This window comes from Xiphophorus couchianus, chromosome 15, assembly GCF_001444195.1.
Source record: "Xiphophorus couchianus chromosome 15, X_couchianus-1.0, whole genome shotgun sequence".
NCBI classification, from domain to species: Eukaryota; Metazoa; Chordata; class Actinopteri; order Cyprinodontiformes; family Poeciliidae; genus Xiphophorus; species Xiphophorus couchianus.
In genome coordinates, this window is record NC_040242.1 from 5925246 (window position 1) to 5938676 (window position 13431).

Genomic DNA, 13431 nt, shown 5'->3' on the forward strand with positions numbered 1-13431 from the left:
AAAAGCATATTTTTCTGTCCGATTATTAATTAGTTAAAGAAAAGGTTAACCAGATTTGCCTTAAACTTGATATTAAATCAAACAGGGTGGAGCTTTTGACATGTTATAAAACTTTTAGCTGCAGATTCATCCTTTGCTCCGAATTATCAAGCATAACTAAATTATGCGTTATTAGGTAATATATTTAAAAAAGGAATAGGTTTATTTGTAATGCATTTAATATTGAATAAATGAGGCTTAAATGGGTAAAATAAAAATAGGAATTTTTATCTTATCAGAGTAATCGATTACTAAAATAATCCTCAGTTGGGTCATTGGCTTTCATATTTAACCTCCCATCTTAGAAAAATGTCTGCCATGTTTTATGTTTACAAAAAGAGTAGAAGTCACTGCTGGAGGGGTGAGCACAACTCTTCAGTTCGCAGAAAACTTTGAGTCAACAGGACAAGCTTTGGTTGTACTGAGGATTATCAGGATTTATGACAGTACCATGATGAAAACTGCTGTATAAACCTTTATTAAGTAAGGTGATACTGAAATTATACAAAGTTACAAGTTTTCCTTTCATAGGAATAAAACCATCTGCAATATGAGCAGGAGTTCCTCTGAATGTGTAAGCTGTCCAGACAATACTGTTGACCTGTATGTTGGTATAATGCTGCTAAACTCTGGCCCTCGTCTCTACCGAGGGTCCGTCGTCCTGTCTGCTCCCTTATTAAATCCTATTGGATCCAGTTCAGTACCCGGAGACTGGCGACCTAGGACTGAGGCCCAGGGGAAGCAGAGGCCGGTTCTGATGGCTCGACATCAGCAGGAGGTCCCGCCTGCCTGCTGGCGCCAGGAACCGACAACTGGCGGAAGTGCTGCACGGCTTTAGCCACCTTGTCGGGACAAATGTTGTAAACTGGATGAGTGGGAGCCTAAAGAGAGAAAATGAAAACCAGGAGAAGATTTCAAATCCCTCTTCAAGTTTTTGCTCAAATTATGATCATTCTTCAGAAAAAAGAAAAAAAAAACACACTGGCCCACTGACTGAATGTTGCCAATCTACCCTCCAAACCCTAATCCCAACCCTTCTTCCCTTCCTAATGTCTACCTTGCAGTTTAGCTTTGTAAACACTGTTCTGTGGGATTTTTGCATTTTCACTCTTCTACAGTTTTTCGATTTGCAGGTTTTTGATTTTTGCAGCTTCTCCCCCTTAATTACATTTCTGCAAGTCTTCTGCAATTTTCACCAAAAGCGGCATCCAGCTATCAGCACTCACACTGCATTTTCACAGGAAATGCAAAGTTCTTACAAAATTACTACTTTATTCTCCTAATATCACAACTTTATTCTTCTAAATAAAAATCTTATTTTGGCCCTAAAATTCCAGAGTTGACCTAGAAGCTGTAAAACCAAAAATGTGATTAATCAATAATATCCATTAAGTCTTTTTATCTCTTTGCACAGCGCAACTGCATTGTTTTTTCCTTGTATTTGGCATAAACAGGAGACCCCTAATGCACCATTTTTACCCTGTAAAATGAAACTTTTCCTTGCACTATGACCCCACCCTGCCCACTCACCAGGCGGTTCTCCTCCGTGCCGAGGATCACCTCGTGGTAATGCTCCTTGTTCCCAAAGTGCTGCGCTACGGAGAGGCCGCTGAGGCAGTAACATGTGTGGTAAAAGTCTCTGGATCTGGACACAGGAAGAAATCATAATGAAATGATGAATCCCACCTGATTGTGTGTGTGTCAGACGGCAGGGTACTGACTTGCCAGGCTTGTCCAGAAGGCCGCCTGTTGGATTCTGGCAGCACAGGAGGATGTACTCCTGCAGGGCCTGCTGGTCGAACATCCACCGCTGCTGACTCAGCTCCGACTCTCCTGCACCAGAGAAAACATTCACAAAAAGAATAAATACTCAAACACGACTCTGTTCAAACACACTGAAAATACAGTTTAAAACTTCTCTGAAAAATTCTAACAAATATGACAGACTTCCTTGCTTCTCTTTTATTACATTTAAACAAAATTTAGCACCGAACTTAAAAAAACAACCAAAAACAAGTTAGGCCCTGCTGGCTAGAATCATTACATGAAACTGAAAGGATCTTTAACATTGAGATGCATCACTGCAGCATGAAATGGAGAAATATGTATCTAGACACTGAAGTGAAAGCAAGTAAATTTGATGTTTACAAAGTTCGTAAACATGTTTCATGTCAAATTTAACCTTTTTCTAATTCAACATTTTAGAGCTCCTTTTGCCTTTGAGCAAGTTTAAATAGTATGGATACAAGTTACATTTATGTCGCAATTTTTCTTTTTCACAGAGGCAAAACTCTTAATATGCACATTGCAAATAGTAAGTAAATCTGACAGACTGATAAAAACATAAAGAGATAGATGAACAGAAAAAAGGGGGAACGGATGGATCGACAAAAAGATGGATGGACGAGATCTCAAAACTGAACAGCTTTCCTTTACCTGAAATTTGAACAAACAACCTTTTTTGTTTTCTCAGCAAAAAAATGAAGTCCAACTGATTGTTACGCATCAGTGGAACGGATCTTAAAGTTACTCAGTCTGCTTCGTTTGAAGACACTGATCACTTTGACAACGTACCGTCGTTGAATAATGCTCTGTGCAGGAGAGGCAGGAGTCCAGCCTGCCAGAAGGAGTAGCATCCGTCCACCAGTTTGTTACAGCGACCCTGGAAGCCCCCTTCAAATCGCATCTGTCTGCTGATCACCCAGCGCTGGGAACGAGAACGAGAAACACGTTTACATTAAAGACAAACCGTCAACATGGGTTCTAATAAACTCACTAACCTGTGAGACAGGAACACTTTTTATATTTAGAAAAAAACTAAATATTTCACAGGAGGTGAGGGCAAAGAAAGTCCTTCAATCATGTAAATAAAAAACCAAAATTTGTGTAACATTTAATCGAATACTGAATTAGTTGCCGACTATTTCAATAATCGATTTATCATGACTATTATGCTTTAAATTCTTCTTTAAACATACGGATTGCAAGTGACTTTATATGTTTTCTGACTGATTTCTTGTGACGATGTGACCAAAAGACTAAAATAATAAAAACTATCATCACACAGGGACGTTAAACGGATGGTTCAGCGGTAGTTAACATTTTATGGCTGCTGAACCAGAGCTGCTCACATGCACACTTGAATTATAACTGCTTTGCATCTGAAGTGATATTTTAACATGTTCTCCTTTAAAGAAGCAGCAACACCAGAGCATAACATGGTTTTCATCCTTTCCTGATCCATTTTTATTTTATTTCATCACAGCTGGTGAATTTCTGAAAATATTCAAGTCACAAAACCTCGGTAAAAACCTTGATTGGATTAATTAGAGAGGCAGAGCGGCCACTCACTAGCAAGGCCTTCAAATCCAGCATGTGTTCTTTGCCCAGGATCACGAGGGCGGCCGTGCCACAGAACGTGTAACCGCCATGAGCCTCCAAGCCTGGCACGCCGCTCAGGCCGCCCTCCCAGTTCTGACAGCTGCATCCAGGACAAAGACAGGAAGAAAACTGCTGTCAGAATAAAAACTGGGCGGCTGCTAAACAAACAAAAACACAAATCTCCAGTGGCGACGTTGTGGATGTACCTCAGGATCCAGTTGGTTGTGTCTTCAAACAGCGTCGGTGTCATGATGTTCGTTAGCGACGCTACAGAAGCGGCGCAGTAAGCGCTCCTGGGAGAGGAAATAAAAACCGGATTCAGATCCACAGAGATGGCTTTAAAATAATCTTAAATGTTTTACCTAAACAATACTAAAGTTTTATTTTAAGTTATTAAAATAAATAGATTGTGGCAGCTTGACTATTACCACAATGCCAGGTGCTGCGTTTGTTTGAAACCTGCTTGTTTTTAAATAAAGTAAAGCTGCAGTCAAAATTAGTGAAACAGAACAACAATGTTTTAAAATGTGTAGAAAAAATTAACTGATTTTGTGCGGCTTGTGAGTGAAATTCAGGAATGACAAAACCAACCCTGCCACCACGGTTGGTTTATTTATACCAACAAATTCAAATCTTCTTACAGTGGAAAATGTCAGAGAAAACACAAAGTATTTGTCTTTTAATAACCTCACTTCTGCTTTTTGTTAATTTATTACATGTAGAAAGAATTTTAGGAGAAAAAAATGACCACAGAAGAGACATTTTTTCCAGTTTCTTTCACTTGTGCACAGAATAATTCAGCAGCTTTTTTGTCTTTGGATTTTGTCTCGTTCAGTTTTCCCAGTGATTTTGAATGAATCTTTTCTTTTCTGACTTCACTTTATTAACCCAGTGGTGCATGCTCCAATTCTGACCTCTGTTCACGACTGCAAACTATTTTTAAGCAAAAAGCGGGTGGACTGTTTGGTTGTGAAACACCAACTCTCCTCCTACTAGCTGTTTGATCTGCGTCCAACACAATGACATCACTCCATCTCATCGAAAACCATCCAAAGGAACGCAGAATCAAACATACGCATGAGAAAAGAAAACAGGAGGCAGTTAGCCCATAACTCACCTGACATCCACCTCTCCTCCAATGTGCATCACAAAGGAGCCGTCTGGCTGCTTCAGCGACCACAGGAAGTCCAAAAGCTTCTCCCTGAGGAAGGTAGAAGACATAAATGAGGAAATAACTAGCTGGAAAAAATCTTAAGTGCTAGAAAATATAAAGGAATACATTTAAAACGAATGTCAGGATATATCTACAGCTGTTCAGTAGCAAAACTGAGTATCTGCAGATTAATCTTTAAACCTGATTGTGTAGCTTTGCAGTGCGGATCGTACCTGTCTATCACGTTATAGGCCTCCTCTGTGCAGATGATGCAGAGGGCATTGACGGCGGCGTAGGTGGGCGCGAGGTGGGCGTGTTGGCCAGGTCCGCCAGCAAACCCCCCTGTTGGGCTCTGACAGTGAGCCAGGAACTGACACACTCTGAGGAGACAGAAGATTTAAGATAAACGGAGTCAATTCAAAAAGCGTTTTCAGATTACAATTTCATATGCGGATAAAACCATAAAAAGCAGCCTGCATTCAGAGTAAAAGTAACTGCACCTTAAATCTAACATCTACTTCTACTCCACCTGCTGACAACAATAAGTGGTTGTCACTTATTGAGTGTTTTTCACTTCTGTGGAGGAATTCTGGCTCATTCTTCCCAGTAATTCAGACACACTGAAAGATTTCAAGCATGGTCATCTCTGATCATTTCTGAAGATTCTGATTCGCTAAAATTAACACAGAAAGTTATAAAACAAAAATAATACTCGCATAAAACTTCCAGTAAAACTTTAAAATAATAATTTGAGAGCTTCAAGAACAAAGCAAAGTTCAAAACTTTGCATCACCTCGGCTGACGTGTCACAGTGGACGCTCTTTCCAGCCTCCACTGCAGAGAGAAATCAAAAAACTGCAGGGATCCCAGGAGAAAAATGAGTTGGAAGAGACGCCTTCATTAACTCTGACCAAGCTGGTGCCAGTTCTGACCCGAGCCCATTCACAGGACAGAGGAAGCAATCTGTCGTCGGGCTGCCATTGTTAGAAACGCTCAAGCTGGGCCAGCGCGCTCTGCGCTCGGCGCCGGACCGGCCGCTCCAGGTGGCGCCCCTCTCGGTCATAATGAGCGCGTAGGCCGGCGGCGCTGCGAACTGAGGTTTGCAACGTGTTGCGTCTGAAAGGCAGTAATTTTAGCAGATGACGGTTTTTGTGTTTCTCTGTTTAACTCCTGGCTGCTTGGAAACTGTTGTCCAAAACAAACCTTTAAAGACAGTGTGTTGCTCATCACACTGTCATTATTAGTGAGCAAGAATGATAATTACAGTAAAATCCTCCAAGCTTCAAAGACCTTCATTAGTTCTTTAATGCAGGGGGAAAAACAAGTTGTGGAAACATAAAAAGGCTAAAATTACAAATAAGTTTCTGATTAATGTGGATACTGAAGCTTCAAAAGAAACAAAAAAACATGACTAATTATGACCAGTGCTTTATTCTAAACAACAAACCCAATATGACGTAAAAGAACACAAATGATAATTTTACAAAATTCAGCTACATTGAAATAATTTGAATTCAATTACTAAAAACAGCTAGATAAGCTTGAAGAATTATTTCTACTGCAATTTATGTTTATGATTATTCTTTTCACAAGTTTTTTCACGATTTCAGTTTACTGTGTTGTTGCTAATATGAAACTGAAATCCAAAATTCATTTCGTGACTTGATCATGGCAAGTGAGTTTATTCCTCATTTTCTTCACTTTACTATTAAAATAGGGATTCAGCTGATGGGTTTTGTTGTTTTCTTACAGTTTCTCCGGGTATAAGCTGTAGCTCTCTGCAGTAATTGTGGTGTGTGTAAGCGTGAGACTCACTCAGAGGCGATGGCAGAAGGAATGGACTCCTCCAGTAACTCCAGACTGTGAAGGATCCAGAAGCAAAGCCATGGTCTGCTCGCATCCAGACACTAAAGGGAACATGTGTGATAAATTTAGCATATTCCGTCTCTAAACACAAGGAAATGTTTAGAGACACAAAAAGTTATTTCCGCTGCTTTGCCTCCAATAAAAGAATGAACTGTCATCATATCAGAAGCAGCAGTTGCTGATAATGATGCTTTAATAACGCAAATATATAAAACAAGTATTTGTGCTAAAATAGTTAGAATGCAGAAAAAGAAAAAATTTGTGATATATCCATCATAAGCAGCAATAAAATGCAAGGACTTAAAAGAATAAATAAGAATAAAAAAGGTAAAAGCTGGTATTTTTTATGAAAAGTGGGACTTCTGTACCTCGTAAGCATCCGATAGTTGACGTAAACCTTTCTTGAGATACTGGTAATGTTGTTCCCTCATCAACGTTGGCCTGAAGAAACAACGTTAAACAGAAATATGCATCAAAAATGGATACAACAGAATCCGAATGTGCCGTCACTATAAATGTAATATCATGAAAGGTACTGCTCACAATTAAAATATCAACTACTTAGATCAATTTTAACATCATAAACTAACTCAATAAATAAAATACATAAATCAAAAAAATAAGAAAAAAAAACAACTCAAGGTTACAAAAATCTTCAGAAATTAAACCTGTTAAAAAATAATATTATTGATATAGGTAGCAAAAATTACTAAAAGTTACTGTAAAAACAAAAAACAACATGACAAATAAAAAGAAAACCCAAATTTTGACTAAAACCTGAAGAAAAATTGTTAAATGAAAAGTACACACAAAATTAAAGATACCAAAATGCACAATGTATTCACAATGTGTGCAAATTTGATGATAAGCTTGCAAAACACTCCTATCTCCTAGTTTGTGTAAATTAATATGTAAAACAAAATGAGCCAAATTGGGGCTAAAAGTCTGCGTCCGCATGGTTTCCTGGGTTGTTTTGTGTCAAAGTGCATGTGTGCACCACCAGGAAGGCCTGCAACCTTCATGTGCATCTTTATCTCATTGAAACAAGCATATATGCTGAATGAGTCAACCAGCAACCCGGTCCTACCGCCTAATCTTGATCTCCGTCTGCCCTTTCAATTCATTGTTTGCCGCCCTGCTGTCATGCTCTTCCTACACCGGGTTAGTCACAGGTTTTTATCTGAGGTTTTGTCACAGCAAATATGCAGCACAACAACAACCAGTCGCCCCACTGCATCAGATAAAGATCCACCGCGGCCTTTCAAATGTGGAGGGCAGACAATGGCTCAGATGACAGGATGAAAAACGTATAATAATCTCGGGATAATGTTGATGAGCTCCCACATCTATGATATGAATGATACAATGTACCCAGCTTATGGTAAAAGAAAAGAGGCAGGGAAACAGCCCAGGTTAAGTTTATGTATCTCTGCAGGAAAATGTTAAACATCATGTTTCACATCAGATAAACAAGCCAGGAATGTTGTGACAATTCATCGATGGACAAAAAGTTCTGCAACATTCATGATAAAAATCCACGTTTTTTCATATTTCCAGAGTTCGTCCTCCTTTTTCTGATTATATATGTACAGTGACAAAAGTTCATGATTCATTTACATCAAATATTACTACTGGTATTTCTACAATGGTAGAGATTTATTGGTTTATTTAACTGGCCGTTGGACAGGCCATTTCTGCCCATCCAACGGATGGATGGATGGATGAACGGGTGGATGGATGGACAGAAAAATTAATGGATGAACGAATGGATGGTGGACAGATGGATGATGGCGCATGGATGGATGGATGGATGTATAAGTGAATGGACGAATGGCTGGATGGATGGACAGATGGAAGAATGAACAGAAAAATGGATGGATGGACGGACGGATTGATGGTTGGGCAGACAAATGAACGGACGGATGGAAGGATGCATTGATGGACAGATGGTCTGAAGGACAAGCGGACAAATGGATGAATAAACGGATGAGTGGATGCATGGACAGATTAGATTGGTGAATGGATGGATAATGCATCTATTCTTTCTTATAATTCCTACATAAACTGAATATAAATGGTGAGTATTAAACAAACTGAAGTTCTTTCTGGTTAAAACAGATAATAAATAATCTTGGCGTTTAATTTACTCCACCCCTGAATTACGGGCAAGAAAAGCAGAGAACATTCACTCTCTAATAAACACACACCCTCCTCTGACTAATAGCATGAATTTTCCTGATGGAACCAAATGTACCTCCACATAGGCTGCGATCAGCAGTTGTCATAGAAATGAAATGAGTCACCCACACGGAGACGGGATGACAGCTGATAGCAACGGCAATGCATGTGGGCCGATCAGCACGGCGTTTTAGATAACAGCCGTCGAACATCACTGAGAATGTGACAACTCAGGGAACAGATGACCATCACCCTGGAGCTTCAACGCACCGTTCCTGTTTGTCAATAAACTGCCTATATCCTACTTCAAGAATCAAAATACTGTCTCCACCAACATGCAATCTGGAAATATTAACTTTAACAGAAAGGGATCATTTGCTGACATTTAGTTTGTAATTTTTCATGCAGGCGGTTCTGCAGGAACTTACTGAGGAAAGCTGTGCATCTGCTTGTAAACATTGATGGCCGCTTCGATGGTCTCCTCCACTTTTTTCTAGATAAAATAAAGGGAGTAGTTTGAAAAACAACACAAAAAGCCCAGCGTTTTTCAAAAATACACAGAGAGAGCAGACATTTGCTGTTTTTATTCCAGAAAAAATATGATTAAGCATCAACATTTGAACATTTCTTAAAAAGAACTGAATATTTAGAGAAGTGGATTTTTTTTGTAGCATGAATATGGCTGACATGTTTCCTTGTCTTTCCAGTTTTTAAGAGTGCGAGAGAAATGGATCCATGTCATGTGATGTTTAAACACCAAGGAAGCTTTATTAAAATAATTTTCAACACTTATGAACTGCTACATTTTTTTTAAAGGTTATTAAAAATGATTTTCACCACGTATAAATAATAGATTTATTTATTATAAATAATAGATTTATTTATACGTTGTAAAGGGTACTAGTAAATGTGCTAGCAGTGATTTTTGAGTGATATTATGCTCCTGCGGTAAAAGTTGAACTGAATTAAAGGGATGCCAATAAGTGACGAGGATGCTGTATTTAAGAATTACTTAAACAGTTTATAATAAATGATTAACAATACAGCTATAAGAACATCGTAATAGATTAAAGAGTTGGTATAAGGTTTAGATTTCCTTTATGTTAAAATTCACATTATACTGGTTTATATTTGTTGGAAACCAGTGGAAGGTATAGTTAACTTTAGAGATGTTGCGGCCCCTGGCCTCTTCAGGCTGTGCAGGCTCCTTGTTTTTTTCTGTTATGCAGGATCAGCTGTGCGGGCACACCTTTCTGATTGGCTGCCTAGAGGCTGCAGGAGAGCAGCCACCCCATTGGATCAGCAAGGCCAATCAGACGTTGATGAGGCCCACCTGCACCATATAAAAGACATCTGAGTTCATTCCTCCAGTGGGGCAGCTAGCAGGAAGAGGTTGTGTAAAGCTGACCCCCACCTTCTGTGTTTGGTGACTGTTTTCGGACAGTTTGAACAATTTTGTTCTTGCTTCTTTTGCTAAGTGGTGAATCTGCTTTAGATACATCTTGAACAAGCTTGTGTTTGGGAGGTTTTGGTGCTCCCTTTTGTCCTTTCTTTTGGGTTGTTTTGAGTTTCTTTAGACGGACGTGTTTGAACATCTTGTTATTTAATTTGCACTCAGTGATTTCTGAAATTTGTTGGTCCTTTACTTTTGTTTAATTGGGTTAAGGTGTATTGTGTTTTGGTTTTGTGAAAGCCATCTTTTTGTAATAAATCATTTTTTCATTCCACTTTTTCTCTGGACACATTTTTATGTTGCTGCCCCTGGACCCCTAGACCTTGGGGGGCGTAACAGAGAGTTTTGGGGCTTTATGGGCTTTTCTGCAACATTTTGGTCGACAGCACCTGATTTTCAATGTTCTTTTTTTAAATTCTGTGAGTTAATTAGTGATTAAATTTATCTTCAACTTACACAATCCCAATTTTCTGTAATAGCTTTGAAGGCAAAATATTTAAGTCATTTTGACATTCGACCTTTTACATTTTTAGTCTTTTCTTTATAGTTACTTTGGATTAATTTGATTAAAAACAATACATTTACTTAGTATTTTACCAACACTTTTATGTTTCCATCTGCTGCTTTCTGCTCCGTCATTGATTGCTACACATTGTGGAAGCTAATTATAGAAAATTTTCTAAATAATATATATTTTTAAGATGTTTACATCTTTGTCTTATGAAGTTATATGACATGGCTCTTTAAAAATAACCAACAGGTGGTGCCAATTCTCCATTCAGAAGATGCCTGTATACTTTTAAAACAGATTATATCATAACTAGGGACTTGTGGAGGAATCTTACTAGTTTTGCTTAATGCTGCATTTTCTTTAATTTTTACATTGAAGTTTTTAGGTTTTTGTTTACTCTAAGTCATTTTAATTCTCATCGTTTCTTCAGTACAACTAGTGAACTAACTTACGCAATTAAAACATATAAAAGTGTGTAAATTTCTATTTTTGTTCACATTTGTTTTAGAAATGTCTACAGTTGGTCATCATATGAATATCCAGCAGTCAAACTGCACTTACAAGCAGTCAGTGAGAAAATAGATGAGTGAGATTTAATTAGAAACTGTAAATGACGTATAGTTTTTCAAGAGCTAAATGTAATGTTTCGATAGGTTTAGAACAGTCTCAAAATCTAAAATAAAATCTGAAAAATGTTGAGTTTAACACTTTATTAGGTGGAATTATGATTGTTTTGACATACAACTGAAAAAAGTGCCAATTATATATTTAAAAAAAATTAAAAACAGACATTAAACATACAACATACATTAAAAGTATACACATTTCTTTTATAATGCCAGGTTTTGAGTTGCAAAAAAGAGAGAAGAAAACCGTATAGCTTGCATTTTAACAAGGACATGCACATTTTAAGCCCTATATGTAGAGAATGAAAAATACTGTATAACGTATAAAAATATTCGTTGGACTAGCAGCATAAAAATAAGTAATTTGATTTTCAGGGTTTTTTTTAGAAACTTGAATATCACTCCAGTATTAAGAAAAAGTTGTAAAATATCAGAGAGAAGATTATTTTGTTGTTGAAAGTCTTTAAACAAAGCCTAGTATTCGCTGAAGAGGCGAACAGTGAGGTCCCGTGCATAAAAAAACTTAATCTCATTATGAGTCCATTGTTAGCTAAGTAGAGGCTAAAGTTGGCGAAGGATACAACAGAGAGCTTACAACGAAAAAAAACTGACTCAACGTCTTTCTTTAACGGAATGGAAATAAAACGTCTCATCGGGAGTCATTTAGTCAACTTTCTTTTCCACTTTCACCTCCAGCTCCAAGCACAGAACCGCACAGAAGCGTTAGCTCCAAAGTAGCCAATGTAGCTAATCTGAACGTTAGCTCACCTGCTCCACCGAAGTCACCGTTTCCACCCCGTCATCCTCAAACATTTCTGCCGGGTGCTGCTCACCGAAGCACCGCAAAGGAGCTGGAACGCCGTCCATGGTGGTGGAAAAAAGACTCGCTGCCAGCAGAGCTCCGGGAACGAAACGGGAACGTCCAGATTCTCACGTTGTTTTGATAGTTTTCAGATTTCTTGCTGAAGTGGGCGTAAAAAGCTGCGCGAAAAGCCAACTACGGTGAGTCAGAGGGAACAAACCTTCTTCATTTCGCTTCATTCGCCGAAACGTGAAAACGGACGCGTCGCACCTGAGAGTTTTTTTAATTGTTATTTTTATCAATAGTACGTCAGGATTAATAATCGCGAGCATTTTGATGCCACTAGATATCATTTCAACACAGCATTAAAAGAGAAACCCAGACAATGATGAAGATATGTAAAAGAACCGCATAATATCATTTCTTAACACAAATTAAGAGGAAATGGTGTAATGTACCCTTCAAAATAAACTAGTTGTGTATTAATATTTCGATGGCTTAATGAGAAAATTCCCATTTCATGCAGAAAAGGCTACTGATTACAGAAAATTATTTCTTTTAGTAATTTTTTAAGTCCTCTGTTGTGTTTCAAAGCGCTTTGTGATGTATATTTTTAAAACATCTTCACTCATCTTTACTTTCTTACAATCAACATGGAGTGGAAATGACTGTTACACTTTTATGGTCCAGACTAGTGAACTGTATAGCAAGCCCACATCATTACTCTTAAAACCTCCATGCTTGACAGATGACAAAGATGCACACCTGCCTACCTGACAGATTTGGATCCTATCAAGTTCTAATGTCATTATATTATCTTGATTTTCTGATGCTTGTCTCAATAATTAAAAAAAACTTTATGGATTTTACTTTTAAAATTTTTTTATTGAATAAATCTTCATAACTCAAATTCTAAAAATTGTGTTGTCTGCATTAAAAGGGACATTAATTTAGACTTGTATCAAACCAAGAAATTGATACTTTTTCTTTCACTATTAGTTTATTTTGAAAGTAAATCATAAAATATCCTCAAAATCTCAGTTGAGGAAAGAAAGAAAGTTGCAGATTTATACCCACTCCTTTTTTTCATTTAAGAGTGCATTGAAATATTAGGTGACGCTGTCAAAAATGCGTGTAATTATAGCTATAAAGCTATTTATTAAAATATATTTTGGCTAATTTGGAAGCAGTTCTACTCTCAAAGCTGATATCTTTCCAACTTGGCATTGTGTTAAACACATACTTGTATGCTCCAAATCAGCAACTTGCTAAATAGTTTATGTAAGTGAGCATTGCCTCACAAAATCACAAAACAAAAGAGAATAATCTCTAATATCCCCCACGAGTGTTTTAAAATGTAATATTTTATTTTGAAAGGCATGACGGGAAGAGCATTTTTATAGCAGAGAATAAATCGACGGA

The 13431-nt window shown here is 37.8% G+C and overlaps 1 protein-coding gene across 1 annotated transcript; it reads right to left on the reverse strand.

Moving 5' to 3' along the window:
- Positions 1 to 496: 496 nt before the first annotated feature.
- fntb (farnesyltransferase, CAAX box, subunit beta) lies at positions 497 to 12224 on the reverse strand. The gene is made up of 12 exons (XM_028041029.1): positions 11976 to 12224; positions 9046 to 9110; positions 6808 to 6880; positions 6389 to 6480; positions 4807 to 4953; positions 4538 to 4621; positions 3627 to 3713; positions 3391 to 3520; positions 2614 to 2746; positions 1761 to 1872; positions 1570 to 1684; positions 497 to 920 (listed from the first exon to the last, which is right to left on the reverse strand). The coding sequence occupies exons 1-12, from the start codon at positions 12072 to 12074 to the stop codon at positions 759 to 761; spliced, it is 1299 nt and encodes a 432-aa protein (XP_027896830.1). The 5' UTR covers positions 12075 to 12224; the 3' UTR covers positions 497 to 758.
- Positions 12225 to 13431: the final 1207 nt, after the last annotated feature.

What these genes read in the sequence shown, in the direction of transcription:
- fntb (XM_028041029.1), bottom strand. Translation starts at nt 12,074, where the DNA reads ATGGACGGCGTTCCAGCTCCTTTGCGGTGCTTCGGTGAGCAGCACCCG. An exon ending in CGGTGACTTCGGTGGAGCAG is followed by an intron (nt 9,111 to 11,975) that starts GTGAGCTAACGT and finishes TATTTTATCTAG; the next exon opens with AAAAAAGTGGAGGAGACCAT. An exon ending in GCCTATAACGTGATAGACAG is followed by an intron (nt 4,622 to 4,806) that starts GTACGATCCGCA and finishes TACCTTCCTCAG; the next exon opens with GGAGAAGCTTTTGGACTTCC.